Raw genomic sequence first — 25,834 nt, 5'->3', positions numbered from 1 at the left:
TAATTCAGGGATAGATGACTCTTTCATCAAATTAGACAGATATATGTCTTGCACCAATTCACTTTTTGCATTTATGCAGCTTAGTTACAGTCCTGCTCATTGTTATTGGCAGCCATGAAATTTTATTTCATAATGTGGAATATCACCTGCAAAAAATGAATCAAGTGAAAGTTTTTTTTGTATGGAGCACTTGTGTTAAATACAAAAGAGCAAATGATAAACAATAATTTAAAACAAAAAAACAATGGGAGGGAAAAATAGAAAAACCTAAAGCTCACTGTGACACTGGTACTGGCACCCTTTACATTAAATTAGTATGGAAACACATTTTGACTCGCCTGTGGTAAAGCACAAGTGAGAATCACCTGTGATTAATTGTCGATAGCCATGTGACATGAATTAGCCAATGAATGATGACTTCAGTGTTTTAAAAAGCCACATGGTAGGTCCTGTTTCTTGGTCACAATGGTGAAGACAAAGGAGCTGTCTGAGGACATCAGAACTGCTATTATTAGCAAACCTAAAGGCCCCGTCACACACAGCGACGCTGCAGCGATACAGACAACGATGCTGATCGCTGCAGCGTCGCTGTTTTGTCGCTGTGTGGTCGCTGGAGAGCTGTCACACAGACAGCTCTCTCCAGCGACCAACGATCAGGGGAACGACTTCGGCATCGTTGAAACTGTCTTCAACGATGCCGAAGTCCCCCTGCAGCACCCGGGTAACCAGGGTAAACATCGGGTTACTAAGCGCAGGGCCGCGCTTAGTAACCCGATGTTTACCCTGGTTACCAAAAAAAACAAACAGTACATACTCACCATCTGATGTCCGTCAGGTCCCTCGCCGTCTGCTTCCTGCTCTGACTGAGCCGCCGTACAGTGAGAGCAGAGCGCAGCGGTGACGTCACTGCTGCGCTGTGCTCTCACTGTACGGCCGGATCTCAGTCAGAGCAGGAAGCAGACGGCAAGGGACCTGACGGACATCAGATGGTGAGTATGTACTGTTTTTTTTTTTTTACATTTACGCTGGTAACCAGGGTAAACATCGGGTTACTAAGCGCGGCCCTGCGCTTAGTAACCCGATGTTTACCCTGGTTACCAGTGAAGACATCGCTGGATCGGTGTCACACACACCGATTCAGCAATGTCAGCGGGACCTCAACGATCAAAAAACGGCCCAGGCCATTCCGACACGACCAGCGATCTCACAGCAGGGGCCTGATCGCTGGTACGTGTCACACATAGCGAGATCGCTACTGAGGTCGCTGTTGGTCACAAAACTTGTGACTCAGCAGCGATCTCGCTAGCGATCTCGCTATGTGTGACGGGGCCTTAAGACTTCCAAAGGCTATCAGGCCATCTACAAAGACCTTGGTATCCCAGTTTCAACAGGGCGCAATGTTATTATGAATTTTGTACCATCAAGAACCTCCCTGGACGTGCGAGAAAGAGGAAAATTGACAAGAGAGGTCTTCAAAGGTTGGTGCGAATGATGGAAAAAACACCACGTCAAACATCCAAAGACCTGAAGTCTGACCTGAAACAGTCTGGGGTCATGGTTTCAACAAGTACCATATGCCGCACACTAAACAAAGTATAGCTTTTTAGGTGAAGGCCAAGGAAGAAATCATTGCTAAAGAAAACACATAAACATGGACGACTGATCTTTGCTAAAAAAAAAGTACCTTGAAAAACCACAATCCTTCTGGGAAAATGTTCTGAGGACAGATGAAACAAAAATAGAGCTTTTTGGCATTTCAAAACAACAGTTTGTTTACATATGGTGCAATGAAGCTTATAAGGAAAAGAACACCCTACCAACAGTTAAGCATGGTGGAGAATCCATAATGCATGCTGTGGGGTTGCTTTGCTGTGTCTGATACTGGAGGCTTTGACTGTATCACAGGAATCATGAAATCAAAGAACTATCAAGAGATTTTAGAGTGAAATGTCCTACCCTGTGTAAGAAAACTTCAAAGATCATGGGTCCTCCAGCAAGACAATGCCCCAAAGAACAGATCCAAAAGTACACAGGAATAGTTGAAAAATAAAAAATCTACTGTTTAAAATGTCCAGCAATGAGTCCTGACCTCAATCCCATTGAAAATATTAGGGGTGAGCTGAAATCCACCATTGGGAAAAAGAAGCCTGTAAACATTCAACAGCTTGAACAAACTGCAAAGGAAGAGTGGTAGAAAATACCAGCTGAGAAGTGCAAGAAGCTTTTCATGGCTACAAGGAACGTTTGGTGGCTGTCAACAATGCCAAAGGGTGTAGAACTAAGCATTAATTAGGGGTGCCTTTATTGCTGCACATGCTGTTTATTCTGTTTCTTCTTTGAAATTGCAACATGTAAGTTGAAAAACAATGGTTTATTGTTATATTACTTTGGACCACTAATTAAAAAACCCTTAGGGGTTTTCTTTCTGTGAGTCTTGCATAAATACCCTTATGCATATCAAAATCTACCAGATATTCTAAATCTACCAGAAGTCAGCATCATTAAGGAGCGAGATGGGATTCTGATTCACCCCAGTTTTGCGCTAAGGTTTTCAACAACTAAACTTACAAACCTGAGAACTAGCCAAACACCACCCCTGAGTAATCTGCAGAGACAGATAACATTGGCTTATAAAACAATGTTAACGCCCTGTATAATTTAAGTGTATTTATATTTCCATATTTACTTTATTGCGCCATCATATAATTAACCACAATCTACAACGCCAGTTTCCAAGTGGCACATACATTGAGTTTCTGTTGAATGATGAATCATCACAGATTAATTTCTTGACCATTTCTCAGAAATGTCTCCTCAAGTTAATCTCTTACGATAATTGGGAAACTTGAAGACTTCCTGCCTCATTCTCTGAGCTCTATAAATACAGCAGCCGGACAGGCTCAGGTGTCATCACAGGTAAATATTTTGCTGAATACTGGAGCAGAGCGACAAGGATGGAGCAGATTCTGGCACTAGTCGGGCTTCTGTCCTGCTTGATGATGTCTACTGCTGTAGAGGTGAGAAAGATTATGTAAGGATTCAACCCTGGGAGCCATCATCTGTCAGGGAATATTCCGACAATGCCGAAATCAGTGGGTTCAGCCGACCTTGGTGAGGTGTATATAGGGGCCTTAACTTTAAGGAACAATACATCTTGTGTCATCATCACACGACCAGGGCAAATTATAATCACAGCTGCATCACTGCTGACCATCTGGTCTTACCATGTAGTCTAATGAGAAGGCTTTTTTTGTTTGTTTATATTTTGGCTTGATATTAAGACTTCATCAGTAATATTGTTATTTCTCTCCTTGTAGTCTGCAAAGTGCAATCTGGAAGGTCAGTGGAAGAATGACCTGGGCTCTAATATGACAATATCTAGTGTTGAGAGCAATGGACAATTTACAGGGACCTACCTAACAGCTGTATCAACTACTAATATGACCATTGTGAAATCACCTCTTATTGGATTTCAGCAAGAAAAAGATTCTCCTACATTCGGCTTTACTGTGAAGTGGAAATTTACAGGTAAAGTATTTTCTTTCTTTCTTGATCTCTAAATTAAATATTGCAAACAATGTATGCAAGCCATGTATGATCATCCATCTACATTTGCAAAGATTTCAACTAACATAGTATAATACGAAAATAGTGTATCAAAACAGAAGAAAATTTAAAATTCAGAGATTTATGACAAATACTCCTGTTTTTCTCCCTGCAGATTCAATCACAGTGTTTGCGGGTCAGTGTTTCATAAGTGAAACAGGACAGCCTATTCTACAAGCCATTTGGTTGCTGAGATCAGACAGTGATGATATTAAAGATAACTGGAAGAAAACCAGGTAAACTAATATATATTGACATGGTATATTAAACTTTAGGATCAATAGCCAAAGATTCTCTCTATAATCAACACTTTCCTCTATAATACCCCTTGCACTACGCATATGCACACTGTTTATCAGCCTTCCTGACCTGATCCTTCCAATTAGTATCATGTATTTGAAGGATGCCACTCTACTGAGTGCGTGGAAGTTCTAGGTCTCTCGAGTACAAGGCCACATAGTCTTCCCTAGAAGCTATGCTAAACATGTAGGTCCAGATTCATCAACATGGTCTTGATAATGGAGTGTGTTGGAGGCAGATGCTCCGGATTAGAGATGAGCAAACCCTTCAAGGTTTGGTTCGGACTGGCGAACGTCCCGATGTCTGCTGAACAGTTCGCCAAACATATCCGGACCCCATTGAATTCAGTGGGAGGTTAAACCAAACACATAGACAAATAGCTGCCAAAACAGCTCGAACTAGAGGCAGACATGAGCAAAAGTGTCATCAATTGACCCAGAGTACAAATAGTATAATTGTGCAGCATGGATCCATGGCACAGGGCTTGAACTAGCATTTCTAGCTGAAACATTGATCAGTAACAGGTGGATGAGTAATAGGTGTAGGCCTGGTGCTCTGGTAGACCTCCCAAATTTAGGCAACACACATGAAGGAGACCCAACTTGCAGTCCAAACATTAGGGGCAGATACCAGGAAAAGTGGCATCAATTGATCCAGAGTACAAATAGTATAATTGTACAGCATGGATGCATGGGACCGGGATTGGATCAGCTTTTCTAGCTTAAACATTGATCAGTATCAGATGGATGAATTACAGGTGTAGGCCTGGTGCTCTGAGAGCCCTGCCAAATCCAGGCAACACACATGAAGGAGATCCAACTTTCAGTCCAAACATTTGGGACAGACACCAGGAAAAGTGGAATCAATTGACCCACAGTATAAATTTGATAATGGTGCAGCAGTCAGCCATGGGCCATGCATGAGGTATCCGGGTCTAGGCCAGCATTTAGAGCTTTGAATTTAAGTTTTTAAATTAAAATTAAGAAGAGGTGGGTGAGGGAGCAGTGTAAGCCTGCTGTACTGGGAGCCCTGATACCTCATGCAACAGTTAAAACTGTTTTTTTGCTCAGCCACACTCAGGTGTCACAAGTATCAGCTTTATAAACTACTATTGTTAGAATCATTTAAGGATAGTAACACACGTAGTTGACTGAAAGTAAGTGCAGGCTTGCCGATCTGGGAGCCCTACACACATGAAGGAAAGTCAACTTGGAGTCCAAACAAAATACAAAAATTTGCCACACACCACTAAAATGGCATAAAATTCTGCAGAGTAGAAACAGTATAATGGCACTCTGACATCCCTTCCACTACAGACAGCCTACCAGATGGCGACCCAACCTGGGGTCTCCACATTTCCAAAAAAATATTGCCACACATCACTAAAGTGGCAGCAATTTCCCCATAGTAGAAATAGTATAATGGGGCTCTGACACCCCTTCCACTACAGGCAACCAATCAGATAGAGACCCAATTTGGAGTCTCCACATTTCAACGAATGTGTTTGCAACATCAGCAGTAGTAGAAACAGCAGGCACAGAAGCAACGACAAAGGTGTAACAGACTGCAATAACGCAAGATCAATGCAGCACACTAAAAACCACACCATGGCCTACTCTGCCCAGTCTGCGACTGAGGTGCAAAAGTCATTGAAGATCCATGACTTGTTCATCTTGGCAAACGTTAGGCAGTCTATACTTTCATGGGACAGCCTGATGCGCTTAACTGTCAGGACACCAGCAGCGCGTTCTAAGAGAACTCTGGCTGCTGGGCATGACGAAACCTCCAAGACATGGCAAGCGAGGTCAGGCCACAATTTTTTGAAGACCAAAATGCAAAAGTGTCCAAACCCCCCCTGATGGCATTGATTTTGAGCTTGAGATACTCATGCACCATCCTCTCCAGTCGTTCACTATGTGTCAGACTTGTACTCTGTTCTGCTGATGCACGGCCTGGTCTAAAAAAAATGTATGAAACAATTCACAGAAATTGATTCTGTCATTTACACTGCTGCTAATGTTTTTGCGTTGATGACTTGACATGCCTGGTGTTGTAAGTCTATAAATGTGATGCACACTGTGTGCCTCACTGCTGTCTTAGGTAAAACCATTCTTAAGATTGTCTACAAGTGTGTGTTTCGATACTCCAGCATGAGTGCTTCTCTTTCCAGTGAGGGAAGCATCTGGCAAAATTTACTCTTGTACCTTGGATCTAACAGAGTGGCAACCCAGTAGTCAGCACTATTTCTAGCACTAAGCATACCGGTATCATGTTGCAGATAGTGCAGCAAGAAGGTGCTCCTGTGTTGGGCACTTCCATGAGATCCAAGTTTATGGTGTGTTGGTGGCGAGATAACACTCAAGCTTGCTTCCTTCGTCCCCTCCTGTCAATCATCACGGACAACAGAGAGGGGATCATTATCCTCTTCATCTCCTGACTGTTGCACGCCCATGACTTCTTCCTCCTCATCCTCCTCCCTTTGTTTCTTGGCTCTTGCACCTTCACTAACAGTTTGTCTGGTACCATGAGCCCCCCTGTATAGCTGTAATCCACCCTCCCATGGCACCCCCCTGTGGGCTGACAGTCTGGAAATTTGAGATATTGTTATTAGTGATGAGTGAGTATACTCGTTGCTCGGGTTTTCCCGAGCACGCTCGGGTGGTCTCCGAGTATTTGTGACTGCTCGGAGATTTAGTTTTCATCGCCGCAGCTGAACGACTTACAGCTATTAGCCAGCTTGAATACATGTGGGGATTCCCTAGCAACCAGGCAACCCCCTCATGTGCTTAGCCTGGTTAGTAGCTGTAAATCATTCAGCTGCGGCGGTGAAAACTAAATCTCCGAACACTAACAAATACTCGGAGACCAAATACTCGGGAAAACCCGAGCAACGAGTATACTCGCTCATTACTAATTGTTATCCCTTCCGCATCCTCCTCTGCTTCCTCCTCTACCTCTGGTATCACCACTTCCCCCCCTCAGACTATTCAAAGTGTGCTCCAGCATGTAGATGACAGGAATAGCAATGCTGATGATGGCATCAGCAGCACTAACCATCTTATTAGCCATTTCAAAACTGTGCATAAGGGTGCAGAGGTCCTTTATCTGTGCCCACTCTGCAAGCAAGATTTGCACCACGTCCGTACTGTGTTGGCCCAGGCTATGCAAAACAACATACTGCACCAGGCCTCTACTGAGTTGTTTTTTGAAAAGATGGCAGATAATGTGAGTTGGGTTGTCCTCTGAGGTCTCAAAAAAGGCCCAGGCTAGGCAACCCTTGCCACCCTTGCGAACTGCAGACCCGTGACTGCTGCTGACCACAGCCAGAGTTGTGGCTGAGCATGCAGTGCTTGTCGTGGTTGCATCACTCCATGTATGTGTGGCAAGCTGCAATGAAACCTCATCTTCCTCCTTCATCTCCTCTCCTGAGCTACTCCACTGTGTGCCTCTGGGTTCACACCAAGTGGGATCTACAACCTCATCATCATCCTTTCTGTTATCTCACTCCTCGCCCTGAGAGTCAACCTCCTCCTCTTTCTGTCCTGACAGCAAAGTACAGTCTGCATGCGCATCTGAGTCTCATCATGATCACCTCAGACTCTACTTCTCAGATTCAACTGAAAAAAATTTGGGGCATCAGTGCAGCTTTCCTCCTCTTGATTTTATGAATCTTTGGAGCAGACCTCTGATGCTCATGGAATAGAATGTGTGAACATCTCTGCAAACTCACCCAACTGTGGTTCCCCACAGTCAATTGGGTGGCTGGAGAGTTGTGACATAGAGGAAACAAGGGTAATTGGGGTGCCAACTGTGATTATTGTACTGTGTGTGATGTTAGGGTGGAGGAAAGGCCACTTGATGCAGTGCTTGCCATCCACTGGAGCACATGCTATTTCTGTCCCTCATCCACATGGTGTATCGCTGTGCGGCTGCCAAAGAAAGGGAGTGGAGTAGCCCGTCCAATAACAAATCTTGTCAGTTGTCTTTGGATAGGATGAGACGTGTTTGTTCAGTAGATCTTTCAGTAATATTACCACCTAACCCACGAACACCTTGAACACCAAGCCTATTCTCCCTTTACCATGACCTCGCTTTATCCCACTCATGTTGGATGTACCCTTCCCCTCTTTTAACCAGCTGTTTCATAACCCTAGGCCCATATCTGTCAGTCACCTGTCACTAAATTAACAATCAGCATTTGTTTGCTGAGATAGTGTGTCTAAACCACACTATTAGCAGAAAGGATTTAGGTTCAAAAATGTGGCCTGGTGTCTGGCTCACATTATTAGCACAAATGATTTCAAATCTGAAATGTGGCATGGTGTATGGCTTACAGTATGAGCAAAAAGGATTAAGAGTATGTGCACACTATCAGTAAACGTTGTGGGTTGGACGCTGAATACCTGTGTAGCGTCCAACCCCCAGCAGCCAGATGTTACAGATAGTAGATGGAATTTTAAGAAATCCCATGTCCACTATGCATCCACAGAAGCCCGCGGCTCACCTGCGAAGACGGACATGCGGTGCGTCTCTCCAGAGCGCAGCATGTCAATTTCTCTTGCGGAGATGCTAGTCTCCGCAAGAGAAATTTCACCAATTGAATGTATTGGACGCGGTTCAGTGAACACATGCGGGTTCACCTGTGTTCAACAGACAGCAGTGCTTCGGACGCAGTGAACATGTGTTGTGTTCAAAGTGCTACCACTTTCACACCGTATGCACATACCCATAGATTGGGAAATGTGGCCTCCTGGCTGGAACACACTATTAGCACAAAAGATTTTGATTCTGAAATGTCATGGTGTATGGCCCACACTATTAGGAGAAAGGAATTAGATTTTCAAATGTGGACTCCTGGCTGGACCACACTATTACCACAAATGATTTAGATGCTGGAAGGTTGATTTCACACAGGCTCATCTCTATCTGAACTATCTGACTACTTGCAGCAGGAGTAGCTTCTCTGCGCTGTTACATTGAGAAAGTGGTGCAAAAACAACATGTTCGCTTTTTTATGGAGAGGGACATGTGACTTCAGCAGCCAATGACAAAAGCCCTTGTGGATGGTTTCTGCGCCCTGATTGGCTGCCGGATTTTCCTCACATTAAGTTAATTAAAAGAAAAAAATACAGTCCGTCGCTACTCTCAACTCTCTGACATGTCTCCCCACTCATTATACAGCATCACTATCCTAGACGAAGTCCTAACAAAAGCATTAGTGGAAACACGATCATTTGGCCAAATTTTGACAATGTTGAGGAAAATACTTGGGAATCTGAATCCGAATCTGCAAAGTTTGGGGCAAATTTGAGATTGATCTTGGTCGGAAAATATTTGCCAATCATCTCTACTCCTGATTCACTAAGAGACACATTTTTCTTAATTAGGGGCGGGGAATTATTTTTAACGAGGAGCCACATGAGAGACTGTGACTGTTGTGGATGGCCATACCAATAGACTGAAATAAATTCTGCTTGATATTAATATTATCCTATTAATTATAATTATTTTATAGTAATATTGATTGTTTCACATAATATTGAGCAGAATTAAGTATGATCACATCCATCCCCCTATGTACCATATGAGCCCGCACACAGCCTCCTATATAATGTATCAGCCCTCGCATAGCATCTATATACAGCATGAGCCCTCACACACTGTAATCTCGCTATATACAGTATGAGCACCCACATAGTCTCTCAACATACAATATGAGCTCCACATTAGCCCCCTTTATACAGTATGAACCCCCACATAGCCCCTCTATACAGTACAAGCCCCAAATAGCCTCCCTGAACACAGTGTGGGTGCCTACATAGCCTCCTATGCATGCTGCATTATACTGTGTGTGTGGGGGGGTGGCATTATACGGTGTGTTGGGGGGCTGCATTATACTGTGAGTGGGGAGGGCTGCATTATACTGTGTGTGTGTGTTGGGCTGCATTACACTGTGTGTGTGGGGTGCATTATACTGTATGTGGGGGCTAAATTATACTGTGTGTGGGCTACATTATACTGTATGTGGGGCTGCATTATAGTGTGTGTTGGGGGCTACATTATATTGTATGTGTGGGGGGGGGCTGCATTATATGGTGTGTGTGAGTGGGGCTGCATTATACTGTGGGGCTGCATTATACTGTGTGTGTGGGGATGCATTATACTGTATGTGTGGGGGGGGGGCTGCATTATACTGTGTCTCTTTTTGTCTTCCGATCCCTTCCGTGCCCCCAAACAAAGCTTTACATGCTTACATGGGGGGTATTGCCAAGATTAGAAGACAGTGGGTAACAAACTGTGGGGTCCACTTTTTCATGTTATCTCTTGCAAAGTGGAAAATTGGGGGCTGAAGCAATATTTTCATGAAAAAAATTGACGTTATAAAATTCCCTATACCCTTGGATTCCAAAATGGAGTAACTTGTGGGTAGTTTCAGCTGTTAGGGCATTTTAAGGGCTGTGCAAATGCAACATGGTGCCCGCAATCTATTTCAGCCAAATTTGTGTTCCAAAATTCAAACTGTGCACCTTCTCTTCCAAGCCCTGACAATTGTCCAAACTGAGGTTTCTAGCCACACGTGGGGTATCATTGCACTCAGAAGAAACTGTGTAACAAATTTTGCATCCATTTTCTCTTCCTATCCCTTGTAATAGTGAAAAAAAATAGGGATCTCAAAATCACTGGGATACATTGGAACATTTCAGAGTTATTAACACATAATAACATCGGTGAGATTTAAAAAATTTGACCTGGTTATTAAAGGGGTGGTCCGAAGGCAAAGCATTTTTCCCTATCTATTTAGTCCCAGAAACGAAACCATTTTCTAATATACTCGCTTTAAAAACTCCCTACCGTTCCCTAACTACACTGACTATTTTTGAATTTTTTCTCTACTTCCTGTCTGATGACGATTTGTTTGAGTATCCCAAGTGCATGCTGGGATACTCAAACAAAACATCATCGAGGGGAAAGAAGTTGCGGTCATTGCTATAACCCCTCGTTGACGCTTGTTTCACGGGCTGTGCTTTGCCTGCGCTATACGTGAGTGTCTCCTCCTTTGTGCCGTGTCTCCCCCAGCGCCCTGACCGGCAGCAAAGCGAAGTAGCTATACCAAGCATTCAGGAGGACTAGTGCTGCTCCCGCATGTGACGTTACTGGTCTTTGCGGTGATTAGTGACACCTCTCTGCTGTCTGCTAATTACTATTTAGCTAAGACAGCAGACCGGACGCGTTCTTATCGCACAGTGCACAGGGGGATAATAAACTGCACAAGGGAGACACAACAGCGACCAGCCTGACTTATGACTCTTCGTTTCAGGGATGGGGCAGTGGCTGTGACAATGACTGCAGCCCCTGCCCACTAATCATGCTTTGTTTGAGTATCCCAACATGCACTGGTGATACTCAGAAAAATTGTCTTAAGACAAGAAGTAGATCAAAAAACAACCAAAAGTAGTTAGATTGTGTACTTAGGAAAGGGTAGGAAATTTTTAAAGCAAGTTTATAAAAAAATAGCTAAGATTATGGGACTAAATAGAAGGGGAAAAATGCTTTGCCTTGTGTCCACCCTTTTAAGATCAAAATTGGCTCTGTCACTAAGAGGTTAAACATGGGTCTTGGTGTTAAACTCTATAGAGGGCTGGTTAGGCAGGGTGTTTAGCAACAAATAGTCTAATGGGTTTGTTGTGGGACCTGTCAGGTTCCCACTAAAGAGATCCTGTCACTATGATATACCCAGTAATGACATTCATTTGCTGTCAGAGTAAAGCTCTAAAATCTAAATCTCAGAATTGATTAAACAAATTCCCTTCTGTGGTAATGAGAGGATGACATATCATTTTCAGAGCTGCTGACTATCATGTCCACCATAGGACTTCAGAGGTCTAAGCATTGCCAGATGTGTCTGCTGTATGGTGGATGCAGTTACACTAGTAGCTCTGAGGTCCTCACACATATGCGGTCATATATAGGGGTAGTTAGACGCTTCACTTTATATTTACCATCCAAAGCATTTCTGGTATAAGCACAAGATATGCCATAAGTGCCTCAAATACATCATTATTTTAGCAAAGTATTACTAAAATAAGGGTATTATATTTTATCTTACATTTTTTCTACTTTTTCTTCCAGAGTTGGGAATAACATTTTTCGGCCAATGTAATAACAATCCAACTAAAAGTTCTTGTCAGCCATGAGTCCTCGAGATCTGACACACTGCGACTGAACAAGTTGGAATTTACCATGACGGATGAAGAGTTTATCTGGATAGTAGCATAGTTCTTTAATAAACCAATAAAGCATATATGTCATATACAACGTAACTTGTTCATGGTGTTTGTACGTTAACTGCATCTGTTACTTGTTACAGTTTTTAGGAGAGTCGATTTATTTTACTCCTTCACCTCTGGGCAATGGTCAGTTTTTGTTCCTTCTTCCCCTTCCTCCAAGAGCCATTAATTTTTTCATTTTTCCATCCACATAGCCGTATGAGGGCATGTTTTTTTGCAGGACAAGTTGTGCTTTTGAATGACAGAATTAATTTTATCATGTGAGGCACTGGAAAGCAGAAAAAAAAATTAGTGCGTTGAAATTTCAAAAAAGGGGGGGGGGGTGTTTTCTTATCATGTTCACTGTACTTTAAGACTGATCTAGCAATATGATTCTTCAGGTCAGTACGATATATACACAGATACCAAAAATCCATACTTTTTGTCATTTCAGTAGCGAAAACAAATTCAGAAATTGATTAAAAAAAAATTGTGTTGCCATTTTCTAAAACCCTTAATGCTTTCAATTTTCAGGTTATAGTGCTATTTGATGGTTTATTCTTTTCACCCTGAGCTGTAATTTTTCCTGATTTTGATTTGGGGGCAGATACAATGTGTTGATTACCCCTTAATACGTAAGCTCAGCATGTAAAAAATAAGCCCTTACCAAGACCCGGATCACAAAAAATGGAGATGATACGAGTCTCAGAAAATGGTGCTTTTTAAAAAGAAAAAACTTTGGAATTTTTTTTCACCACTCAAATAAAAAAGAACCTACTGTATACATGTTTGGTGTCTACAAACTTGTAATGACCTGGAGACTCATAATGGCATGTCACTTTTAGCATTTAACGAACATGGTAAAACAACAAACAATTGGGAGTTGCACTTTTTGCAATTTCACTGAACTTTGAATTTTTTTCTCATTTTCCAGTACACTATATGGCAAAACCAATGGTGTAGTTCAAAAGTAAAACTCGTCCCTCAAAAAAAAAAAAAAGCCCTCACATGGCCATATTGCCGGAAAACTAAAAAAAGTTATGGCTCTGGGAAGGAGAGGAGCGAAAAACGGAAACTCAAAAACAGAAAAACCCAAGGTGGTGAAGGGGTTAATGCTGTCTGATCGCTTGTGCTATACATAGCAGTGCATAAGTTTAGAAAATAAACAAGGGACAGGTAGATAACACAGGTGCTTCTCACAAAATTTAAATGTAATCAAAAAGTAAAATTCATATATTATATAGAGTCATTACAAACAGAGTGATGTATTGCAATTATTTATTTTTGTAAAATATCACTGGCGCTCGCCACTAAGTACCCACTGGCTAAGTGGGAGTATGATGTGAGATCCCCCAGCTGCTGGAATCACCAGAATATGTCCACTTCTGTATAAACAACAATAATCGAAATACAAGATACGCGCTAAGGGGATATAGACAAGGATGCCACTAAACACATAAGCACAATCAATACGTGTTTGCCCTAACCAGAGACCTGTAGCAACATGCAATATAGTGTAAAACGTTCTTACACGGCTAATAAGGCCCACTGACTGCGAGAACGATGTGGCCGTGTGCACATGAATCGAAGGACACTTACCCCCCCCCTTACACTTACCCAGCCTGTCCGGATGATGCGGCTGCTGCGTCAGGACAGGAGAGTAGGGGCAGAGTGGCGAGGGCTGCATGCGGCTGTGCCTTTCCCTCCAAGGCTGTATGTCAGGACTCTGAACATTTTGATTACCTTTTGTGCATTACTGCCCTTTTCCAAGATGGCATCTTTGGTCTCATGTGCACTGTGTCTTCCTGCTATATAACTCCACCCCAGCCTTTAGTCTGTGCTAGAGAATTCTGCCTTGCATCCAGCTCCTGATGATTCCCTGGCTTTGCACCTGCTCCTGTGAACCTGTGTGGAGATCCTGCTACTCAGCTCTAAGTTTCTGCTGCATACATCGGTTTCCAGTAATCCTCCATGTGGCTGCTGGACATGTAAGCTGTTGCTGCTCTGCTTAAACCTGAGACTTTTACCCAGGCCTCCCTGGTTGTGCTAAGATATTATTTGAACTGCCTTATAAGCATATCTATCTGTGTTTGAACTACCAAGGACTTATTCGTGTCAAGTATCCTCAAGAATAATTGTGCTTCATAGACTTTCTGCGTGATTGCATTTTCCGCTGAAGTTTCCTATAGACTGTTAAGCTGCGTTTAATATTTACACCAAGTGTTGTGGACTTGAGTTTCTCTCTGCACCTGTTTGAATCACCGTGTGATAATATAGACTTTACCACTTATAAAACTGTGTCCTGTAGTTGTCTTGTTCCATGCAAAGAGTCTCCTGAGTTATCCCTTATAATCATTACAGGATACTCCAACCTCAAAAGAGGAGACTGCTGAAACAATAACTGCAGAAAGCAGACTAGAGCAGGTGTTCTCCATAATTAGATCACTACAAAAAGATGTGGAATGTCTGCAAAAGAAGTTTGGAAGCTTTGAACACAATCAACAAGTGTTTGAACAAACTTTGCAGGACTTAAGCACCCGCATGGCAGCCCAGGAAAACAAACTTGCTGGCATAGAGTCCCAGTATGGATGGGCTTTTCAGGACATAAGCACGCAAATGGCTGCACAAGCGACTTTACCATCTGGGCAACCGCCACCAGCTAGCCCACCTAAGTTGCCCCCATTCAGATTTAATGGTGATCGCAACAAATTTCGTGGCGTTGTGAATCAATGTATGCTATATTTTGATGTGCATGCTGACCGTTTTCCTAATGATAGATCCAAAGTATTGTGTGTAATAATGCTGCTGACCGCACGAGCGCTCACCTGGGTGAATCCGATGATTGAGTCTCGTGACCCGCGGTTAAATAATTTGGACGATTTTTTTGGCCGCTATGGCATTAATGTTTGATGACCCTAATCGCCGTGCAACTGCTGAATCTGCTTTATTGTCTTTACACCAGGCTAAACGTTCTGTTATTGAGTATGCTACTGAATTCCGGAGATTAGCGGTAGATACTAATTGGGACAGTTATGCACAATTACCTATTTTTAAAAGGGGTCTGTCTAGCATTGTAAAGGATGAATTAGCTCGCTCTGAATCACCACAAGAGCTAGAAACATTTATACAGCATTGTGTGCGCATTGACATTCGCCTTACTGAGCGTAGGCAGGAGAAGTTTGCTGCATATAACCGTATTTCTAATTTTTCCCTTCTTTCCAAAGAGCCTGCAGGTAAAACATCTCGAGAGGTAAAGGAGGTGCCCATGCAAATTGATTCTGTTCAGAGACGCGAGAGTAATGAGCGCTGGGAGCATCGCCTTCGAGAAAGTCTATGTTTCTAATGCGGCCAGTCTGACCACTTTCCCATCAACTGTCCCAAGTGGCCTAACAAGGTGCTAGCAGCAGTAGCAACTATGATGATGAATTTGACATCTCTGAATGTAGCCTGCCTTTAAACGCTGCATTCCATTCCCTTTCTATGACTTCATCAGCCAAGGACCTAAATGAAAAGAACTCTCACTATTCTCTCCCAATTAAGATCCTGTGTACAGGACAGTGGATTTCCAGTGCAGCTATGATTGACTCTGGTGCAGGTGGCAATTTTATGGATGTCGCATTTGCCAAGGAACATGGTATTGAAACTCAGCAAAGAGCCTCTCCAATTACCATGGAAACAGTGGATGGGTCACCTTTAATCTCCGGGCCTGTGGATCAGGAGACCGCACCCCTTGAGATTTTGTTGGAGCCTAATCATCAAGAGAAACTCTTTCTTAATTTCTTCTCCTTATTTTCTTGTGATTTTAGGCATCCCTTGGCTGCGTTCTCAGAATCCAACTATCAACTGGAAGACCAAGGAGATTATCTTTCCAACAAGGAGCAACTCAGCATTAACTGAAGCTGTCCCCGAGTCCACAGCTACGGAACCACTGGTACAGGTATTTACTTTACCTTCAGGATATAAAGAGTTCTCTGACATCTGTGACAAGAAGAATGCAGATCAGCTTCCTACACACAGGCATTATGACTGTCCCATTGAGCTGCTTCCTGGGACAGTTATTCCTTTTGGTAACGTATATCCTTTGGCGGCACCTGAGCTTCAAGCCTTAAAGGAATATATTGATGAAAATCTGGCCAAAGGCTTCATACGTCCTTCTTCACCAGCAGGGGCACCTATATTTTTTTTGTAAAGAAGGATGGGTCCCTGAGACCCTGTGTGGACTATCGAGAGCTCAATATGAAGGTAACCGTACGGAATCGTTACCCTTTGCATCTGATTCCCAAATTACTGGAAAGAGTCCGCCATGCTAAGGTGTTCTCTAAACTGGATCTTCGTGGGGCTTATAATTTGGTGCGTATTCGTCCAGGGGATGAGTGGAAGACAGCATTCCGATGCCGGTATGGACACTGAATATCTCGTGATGCCCTTCGGGCTTTGTAATGCCCCTGCAACGTTTCAACACCTTGCTAATGACATTTTCAGAGATTTGTTGGACCAGTTTGTGGTGATCTATTTGGACGATATTCTAATCTTTTCTGACTATCTACAGGAACATGAAGAACATGTCAAAGCTGTTTTAAGACGTCTGAAAGAGAACCATCTATATATCAAGCCCGGAGAAAAGCGAGTTCCATCGTTCTGAGATACAGTTCTTGGGTTATATCATATCTCCCCAGGGGTTGAACATGGAATCTGGTAAGATTCAGGCTATCCTTGACTGGCCGGTACCCAAGAACGTTAAGGAGGTCCAACGTTTTATTGGTTTTGCAAATTTCTACAGACGCTTCATTAGAAATTTTTCTGATATTGTCCGTCCCATTACTTCCTTGACAAAGGAGAAGCCCTTTAAGTGGTCATCACAGGCTCAAGAAGCTTTTGATCGGCTTAAGATCTGTTTCACCTCAGCACCGCTGTTGATACACCCAGATCCAACACTTTCTTTCATTGTGGCGGTGGACGCTTCTGATAATGCCTTGGGGGCTATTCTCTCCCAAAGAACTGGAGAGAAGGGTCTGCTACATCCTTGTGCTTTCTTTTCCCGTAGACTAACCTCAGCAGAGAAGAATTACAATGTGGGAGACAAGGAATTGCTGGCTATTATTGCAGCTTTCAAGGAATGGAGGCATCATCTGCAAGGAGCTGCACAACAGATCGTAGTGCTTACTGACCATCGCAATTTAGAGTTCCTCAGATTCTTTTAGATGTCTTTCTCCTCGTCAGGCTCGTTGGAAATTATTTTTAAATCAATTTAACTTTGTTATCTCATACCGTCCAGGTTCTCATAATGGGAAGGCTGATTCTTTATCCCGAATCCATGCTGCGGATTCCGTACCTGGAGCCCCGTCCAAGACCATTCTATCTGATGCCAATTTCATTGGAGTTATCCACGATCAGGACTTGTGGAAGAAGTGCAGGAAGGCTTATAATGGTGATGTATTTCTGGCCAACCCACCAGTGGATATTAATCTTGTCTTTAAGGGTGGCATGTGGTTCAGAGATCGATGTATCTATGTCCCTGAGGTCGTCCGTCTGCAGATCCTCAACTTGGTACATGACTCCAAGTTGGCTGGTCACAGGGGGGTACAGAAGACACGAGTTCCTAAGCCGATTTTTTCTGGTGGTCAACTTAACTGAAGGATACTAAGGACTATGTTCTCTCTTTCGAGGTATGTGCTCGTTACAAGACTCCTCGTGTGGCACCTATGGGTCTCCTGCAACCACTACCTGTTCCGTCCCGACCTTGGGGGTCTATATCAATGGACTTTATTGTGGAGCTGCCTACATCGGGGGGCATGAATACGATCATGGTAGTAGTTGATTGCCTGACTAAAGCCGCTCATTTTGTTCCATGCACCGGCCTCCCCTCAGCTAAGGATACAGTGAACTTGGTTATTCAGAATGTCTTCCGGCTGCATGGGGTCCCGGATGAGATCATCTCTGACCGTGGTGTACAGTTCACTTAAAGATTCTGGAAGGGGTTTTGCTCTGCACTCAATATTAATGTCTGTCTCTCTTCCGCTTACCATCCCCAGACAAATGGTCAGACTGAGTGTACCAACCAGACGTAGGAACAATATCTAAGATGCTATGTTAGCCATCTCCAAGATAATTACTACCATTAGCCGAGTTTTCATACAACAATTCTCAGAGCGCCTCCACTAAGTTCACTCCTTTCTTTGCCAATCTGGGTTATCATCCATGTATCTTACCTAGGTCTCCGATTAATTCTCTGGTTCCAGCAGTTGAGGAAAGGCTGACTGAGGCAAAATCTGGAGGTTCTGAAGGAATCCCTGACCACGGCTCAAGAACATTATAAGAGATCAGCTGATAGATTCCGTAAACCTGCACCCATGTTCAAGGTAGGAGATTCCGTGTTGTTATCAACTAAGAATCTGAAGTTAAACGTTCCTTCACAAAAACTTGGACAGAAATTCATTGGCCCTTTCAAGATCAACGGTATTGTGAGCTCTGTGGCCTGCCGTCTGAAGCTGCCTAGGACTATGAAGGTACACCCAGTTTTTCATGTATCTTTACTAAAGCCTGTATCTCCTAATACCTTCCAGGGACGTGTTGTGCCACCTCCGCAGCCTGTGGTGATTGATGGGCAAGAACAATTTGTGGTGGAGGAAATTATTGATTCCAGGATTCGCATGAATCTGCTCCAATATCTTATAAGATGGCAGGGATATCCCCCTGAGGAAGACTCTTGGGAACCTGTGGAAAACTTCATTGCCCAACAGAAGATCTCTCGTTTTCATCAAAGATTCCCTGAGAAACCATGTCCAGGATCGTCCTGAGGCCGCTTCTAAGGAGGGAGTAATGTCAGGACTCTGAACATTTTGATTACCTTTTGTGCATTACTGCCCTTTTCCAAGATGGCGTCTTTGGTCTCATGTGCACTGTGTCTTCCTGCCATATAACTCCACCCCAGCCTTTAGTCTGTACTAGAGTATTCCGCCTTGCATCCAGCTCCTCATGACTCCCTGACTTTGCACCTGCACCTGTGAACCTGTGTGGAGATCCTGCTACTCAGCTCTGAGTTTCTGCTGCATACATCGGTTTCCAGTAATCCTCCATCTGGCTGCTTGTGTTTGTTTCCGTCTGCATTTGCTGGACATGTAAGCTGTTGCTGCTCTGCTTAAACCTGAGACTTTCACCCAGGCCTCCCTGGTTGTGCTAAGATATTATTTGAACTGCCTTATAAGCATATCTATCTGTGTTTGGACTACCAAGGACTTATTTGTGTCAAGTATCCTCAAGAATAATTGTGCTTCATAGACTTTCTGCATGATTGCATTTTCCTCTGAAGTTTCCTATAGACTTTTAAGCTGCGTTTAATATTTACACCAAGTGTTGTGGACTTGAGTTTCTCTCTGCACCTGCTTGAATCACCGTGTGATAATATAGACTTTACCACATATAAAACTGTGTCCTGTAGTTGTCTTGTTCCATGCAAAGAGTCTCCTGAGTTATCCTTTATAATCATTACACTGTACCTGTGCCCGGAGGACACAACTGCTGCGTTCGACTGTGCAGCTGGAAGCCGAGAGAGCAGAGGCAGAGTGGCAAGGGGTGCAGGCGGCTGAGCCTTTCCCACCAAGGCTACGTCTGTGTCCGGATGATGTGACTGCTGCGTGCAGCTGGAAGCCGGGAGAGTAGAGGTGAGGTGGCGAGGGGTGCGGGTGGCTGAGCCTTGCCAGAGGAGCCCCGGCCCTGGTAACCGCTACAAAAAAAATCGAATTATTTTTTATTTTTTTTTGCCAGTTTTCAACAACTGAGAATTGACCAAGCACCACAGCTGAGTAATCTTCAGACTCACAATACTCCTGTATTATAACATTGGCTTCTAAAACCACTTTCAATTTCAATATTTATTTTATGAAGCCACCAGAAATAACTAATCTCCAAATTTCCAATGGCATATACTTTCACTTTTTGTTTAACGATGAATCATCACAGAATAATTTCTTGACCATTTCTCAGAAATGTGTCCTCAAGTTAATCTTTTACGACAATTGGGAAACTTGAAGAGCTCTATAAATATAGCAGCCGGACAGGCTACGGTATCATCACAAGTAAATATTTTGCTGAATACTGGAGCAGAGTGACAAGGATGGAGCAGATTCTGGCACTAGTCGGGCTTCTGTCCTGCTTGGTGATGTCTACTGCTGTAGAGGTAAGAAAGATGATGCCAGGATTCAACCCTGGGAGCCTTCAATGAGCGCATCGTGTCTGGTTAGAGGCAATGAGAATCTATGGCTACTTAATGGGATCTTCTCATTCTCTTTAAACAGTCATATTTACATACAATTCAGATTTATTCATTCAGATTTTCATTAATGGAATTGTACAATTTTAGTAATGGAATATTTCTCTATCTTTTTTCTTACATTTTCACGTTCTAAGCTTTCACTCATCCAACATTTACTTCCTGGGAATAAACAACTGTTCTGGTCATGTAATCACACCAGAGCTCAACTTTTTCAAGATTTAGCAATTTTACTGTAAAGCTGACCATACACAACTTAGCTCTTCGTCTCGTTCTGTTTTTCCACGACTCCACCATACACATGAATGTTTTTCAGTGGGGAGAAGGCTGCTGCCAAAGAGCTGAGACAGTGGCTTATTTAATGGAGAATAAATGTGTCAGGGCTTTCCACATCAATTTTAAACCTCATCTATCGGGAGTCAAACAATTCTGGTATCAGTGGGTTCAACTAATTGTAGTGGATTGTATATGGGGCCTTTATGGGGTTGTCCATGTGTGAACCCTCATATCGTGTGCAGCGAGGATTCTTTAGTGAGAATGTGACCGTAACTAAGGGGTATGCATACTCCCGGCCACATCCCAACTAGACATGCCCGACCTTGCTCAATTCACTTGTATTGAGCGTGTCCGCACACGTTTAATCGTAATGTGACCGGATATAGACAAATGGCAAACTTGGGGGTCACATGACTGCTCAGTCTCGCCACCAGTGCCAGAGAATCCTCACAACATGCGCGGAGAGTGAGTCTTCTGAAGTCTACAGTCACATAGCGTGACTGCAGACTTTCGTGATGAACCCAGAAAGCCCCATCTCTTATTACTAATATAGTTTTTCGAGGAGGTGATTTTATTTATTATTCTGCATATTGTTTTTTTCTACCAAGCGTACATCAGTTATTTCTATCTGTCTAGTCTGCACAGTGCAATCTGGAAGGTCAGTGGAAGAATGATCTGGGCTCCAACATGACCATATCTGTGGTCTCCAATAGTGGACTATTTAAAGGGACCTACCTAACAGCTGTATCAGCTACTAATAAGACCATTGTGGAATCACCTCTTATTGGACTTCAGCAACTAAGTGATTCTCCTACATTTGGATTTACCGTCAAGTGGGCATTTACAAGTAAAGTATCTTTTTCCTTGAGATTTACATTATAAGCAATGTATGCAATCCATGCATGATCACTCATCTGCTGAGACTTCTATTACCAGAGTACAATGCACAAATACTGTAAATAGCAAAACAGGAGAAAACAATTATATTCTGAAATGTATGAAAGTTACTTGTGTTATTCTTGTTACAGATTCAATCACAGTATTCACGGGTCAGTGTTTTATCAGAGAAACAGGACAGCCTATTCTACAAACCACTTGGCTGCTGAGATCAGAAGGTGATATTAAAGATAACTGGCAGCAAACAAGGTAAACTAATGTAAATTGACATGGTATTCTTATAGGGAATGTGTCAGTAGGATCACCCCTCCTAAGCCGTCTATATGGGCGTGTAGGTCATAGAAAGCTAAACAACATGATGCCTTGATATTTGTGCTCTGATGTTTTATTCCAGAGATATTCATGTTTTTCTTAATATGTAAATGAGCTGTTAAGATCTATGGATCGGACATAGATCTCCCTAAGAATCTGCCTCCAGAGCTTATTTTAAATGACTGACAGCCTGCTCCCCTTACTGTATATACATGTCTCACACTGATAATGCCCTCTTTCATTTAAAGTAAGCTTAGGAGGCAGATTTTTAGGCACACCATCGTCCAGCCCATAGATCTTAACAGCTCATTTGCTTATAAGATAACCGTGGATTTCTCAGGAATAATACATCAGATCACACACAGGAGGGTTCATTTTATTTACAGATGCCCTTTAATTTTATGATTTATAGCCGAAGAGTTTCCGTAGGCTACGTTCACTTTGCGTTTTGCGCCGCATGCGTCCTTTTTTTCATTGATTTTGGACGCAGCAAAAATGCAACTTGCTGCGTCCTCTGCGCCCGGACGCGGGCGCCGCAGTGACGCATGCGGCGCAAAACGCAAGTGCGACGCATGTCCATGCGCCCCCATGTTAAATATAGGGGCGCATGACGCATGCGGCAACGCTGCGGCGCCCGACGCTGCGGCGCTGACCGCAAATGTGAACGTAGCCTTATAATGAACATATTCCTCCATAATACACCCTGTTTATGAGCTTTTCCATTATTGAAGGATGCCGCTCTTCGGTGTGCATGGAAACCATAAGGTTCTCTAGGTCAGGGCCCCAGATTTCCCGAGAAGCTAAGCTAAATACATAGGAACATACAAAGGAACCAGTAATATACCTATAGGTAAGTATACTAAACTCAATTTAATCATAAATAAAGAGAACCAAGAGTTTTTACGTATAAAGAGTATATATTTTTTATTACATATAATATTAATAAATTTTCATTATAGCAAATACAAAGACAATCTGTCAATATGGACAAAAAGATGATCCAACTTAGTAAAAACGCAATGTGAACGCTAATACACAGGACTGACTATGTGCTGGATTCCTTATATAATTACTAACTGCCCAATTGGCATATACAAGGTGACCCGAAGTGGACTCAGTTTAAATAACAACACCTAGTATATATTAATACTGATTGCGCAATAGCGCTAATTCAGTGACCCAAAATGGACACAGTTAAAATAGAGATGGCAACACCTAATATATATAAGTATTTATCGCGCAATTGCGCTAGTATAACAAACTTATAGGTGTCACATCATATTTCAAGAAGGACAGCACATAAATATGTATCAAGTTATAAAGGTTAATTACCCATGTTGTTGAATGTCAGACCTGGGAGCGTTCACTATCCCGACGCGCGTTTCGCGAGAAAAGACTCTCGCTTCCTCAAGGGGGCGTCGTTTTGGCCGCTATAAGATGCGGCCGCTGCCTTTCAGGGCTTATCTACAGCATTCTATAATGCTGTATATAAGCCCCCGGTTCCACCTGCAAGATAAGAAAAATAAGTTTTATTATACTCACCTGGGGGGGGCAGTCTGGTCCGATAGGTGTCGCATGTCCGAGTCCAACGCCTCCCATTTTATGATCGCCGCCCTCCTGCTTGCTTCATGGCTCCCCGGCATTGCGCTTCTGCGCAGTCATACTTCTTTGCTGTGTTGAGGGCAGAGCAAATTCCTGCAGTGCGCAGGCGCCGGGCCGCTCTGACCTTTCCTGGCGCCTGCACACTGCAGTACTTTGCTCGGCCCTCAACAGAGCAGAGAAGTACAACTGCGCAGGAGCGCGATGCCGGGGAGCCATGAAGGAAGCAGGAGGGCGGCGATCATTAAATGGGAGGCGCCGGACTTGGACATGCGACACCTATAGGACCGGACCACCCCCCAGGTGAGTATAATAAAACTTATTTTTCTTATCTGGCAGGTGGAACCGGGGGCTTATATACAGCATTATAGAATGATGTAGATAAGCCCTGAAAGGCAGCAGCCACATCTTATAGTGGAAAAAACAGCTGACAGGTTTCATTTAACACTTTAAGAAGTCACAAAATGTTTGCACCAAGTTGCAGAAAAACATGTAAGACTATTGCATTTTCACACCAGTGCCAAACAGCTCCGCCAAAGTATGGGTGTAATGGAGCCTGTCCACCAAATTCATCAAAAGTTAGGCCAGAAATGTTACTTCAGTCCCAGCATTTCTGGCATCGGTGTACAACGCCAGTCTTAATGAAACGGCCATTAAATGTCCCCTTCAAGGGGATGTTTGCTTTGAACAGTCATTTTGTGCTGACAGACACCCTATAACGAGATCCTGTCACTATGATACACCCAATAAGGACACTCGTGTGATAACAAAGAGCTAAAAATCTAAATCTCATAGCTGATTTAAAAAAAAAAAAAAAAAAATTCCCTTCTGAGGCAATGAGAGGAAGTCACATTATCGTTTTCAGAGCTGCTGACTACCTGACATGGATCATGTCCACCATAGGACTTCAGAGATCTAAGCATTGCCAGATGTGTCTGCTGTATGGTGGATGCAGTTACACTAGTAGCTCTGAGGTCCTCACACGTATGCGGTCATATATAGGGGTAGTTAGACGCTTCACTTTATATTTACCATCCTAAGCATTTCTGGTATAAGCACAAGATATGCCATAAGTGCCTCAAATACATCATTATTTTGGCAGACAAATTATTGCTAAATTAAGGGCATTATATTTTATTTTACACTTTCTCTTTTTCTTCCAGAGTTGGGAATAACATTTTTCAGCCAATGTAATAACAATCCAACTAAAAGTTCTTGACTGTCAGCCATGAGTCCTCGAGATCTGACACACTGCGACTGAGCAAGTTGGAATTTACCATGATGGATGAAGAGTTTGTCTGGATAGCAGGAATGTCCATTAATAAACCAATAAAACATATTTTTTTCGCATACGATGTAACTTGCTCATGGAGTTTGTATGTTGGATGCCGCTTTGATACTTGATACAGTTCAGGCGATTGTACAGCAGGTAGTTCTGAGTTAATAAATCTAATGATCATCATCTGCAATTTGAGTATTAGGCCGGGGTCACACTAGCGTATAACACAGACAAGTGCTATGCGAGAAAACATTGCATAGCACTCGGACCAGTGTTAATTTATGGGGCAGATCACATCTGCGATTATTTTCTCATGCCGAACCGGCATACAAGAACTATCATAGCATGCTGTGATTGTCACTGACACTCGGCCGAGTCTCGGCTCACTCGCACCCATATAAGCCTATGGGTGCGAGTGACACAACGCACATCACTCGGATATCATCTGAGTGCTGTGCAATATACGCCGACACAGGCAATGGAGGAGATGGAGAAATTAGTTTCTCCACCTCCTCCACAGCTGTGCTCCGTTCCTCTTTGTGCGAGAGGCTCGGAGCACAGACGCATGACAATCGGATCCCACTCGCAGCAGAGCAGGAGCAGAGAGTCATTAGAATATCGCATCCAATGTATGACCCTGGGCCTTGGGAGAATTCGCGTTTCAGCCTTTCATGGGAATAACATAGTCCAGGTCCTGGCCACTAGAGATGCAGCTAGAGAATCAGCAGGGAGCGGCGGATCTTTGCGGTTTCCGTACCACCTCCTGTGGTCGGCACATGAAAGGCTGAGATGGGAATAAACTTTTGATGTTTTTTTTTTTTTATTCATTTTTTTTTATCATTTGAATCAGAAAAAGGGTCAGAAGAACTAGTGATGAGCGAATATACTCGTTACTCGAGATTTCCCGGGCATGCTCGGGTGTCCTCTGAGTATTTTTTAGTGCTCGGAGATTTAGTTTTCCTCACCTCAGCTGAATGATTTACATCTGTTAGCCAGGCTGAGTACATGTGGGGGTTGCCTGGTTGCTCG

At 43.2% G+C, this 25,834-nt stretch overlaps 1 protein-coding gene across 4 annotated transcripts; it reads left to right on the top strand.

The window, feature by feature from the left end:
• Nucleotides 1-377: 377 nt before the first annotated feature.
• Nucleotides 378-24,878, top strand: LOC143793768 (avidin-like). Of its 4 annotated transcripts, none has more exons than XM_077280765.1 (4): nucleotides 378-442; nucleotides 3,318-3,528; nucleotides 3,722-3,842; nucleotides 12,037-12,216. In XM_077280765.1, exons 1-4 carry the CDS (start codon nucleotides 407-409, stop codon nucleotides 12,065-12,067), a joined length of 399 nt encoding a protein of 132 aa, XP_077136880.1. In that variant the 5' UTR covers nucleotides 378-406; the 3' UTR covers nucleotides 12,068-12,216. The 4 variants fall into 4 exon arrangements, with proteins under 4 accessions (XP_077136880.1, XP_077136877.1, XP_077136879.1 ...); XM_077280762.1 differs by lacking the exon at nucleotides 378-442 and adding an exon at nucleotides 2,898-3,017 and having other exon boundaries at nucleotides 12,037-13,634; XM_077280764.1 differs by lacking the exons at nucleotides 378-442; nucleotides 3,318-3,528; nucleotides 3,722-3,842; nucleotides 12,037-12,216 and adding exons at nucleotides 2,927-3,017; nucleotides 21,355-21,565; nucleotides 21,747-21,864; nucleotides 24,690-24,878.
• Nucleotides 24,879-25,834: the final 956 nt, after the last annotated feature.

Source organism: Ranitomeya variabilis, chromosome 1 (assembly GCF_051348905.1).
Source record: "Ranitomeya variabilis isolate aRanVar5 chromosome 1, aRanVar5.hap1, whole genome shotgun sequence".
Taxonomy (NCBI): Eukaryota; Metazoa; Chordata; class Amphibia; order Anura; family Dendrobatidae; genus Ranitomeya; species Ranitomeya variabilis.
Note: the sequence above shows the minus strand (reverse complement) of the source record. Positions and strands in the feature narration are given on the sequence as shown.

What these genes read in the sequence shown, in the direction of transcription:
- LOC143793768 (XM_077280762.1), top strand. Translation starts at nt 2,955, where the DNA reads ATGGAGCAGATTCTGGCACTAGTCGGGCTTCTGTCCTGCTTGATGATG. An exon ending in TGATGTCTACTGCTGTAGAG is followed by an intron (nt 3,018 to 3,317) that starts GTGAGAAAGATT and finishes CTCTCCTTGTAG; the next exon opens with TCTGCAAAGTGCAATCTGGA. An exon ending in GATAACTGGAAGAAAACCAG is followed by an intron (nt 3,843 to 12,036) that starts GTAAACTAATAT and finishes TTTTTCTTCCAG; the next exon opens with AGTTGGGAATAACATTTTTC.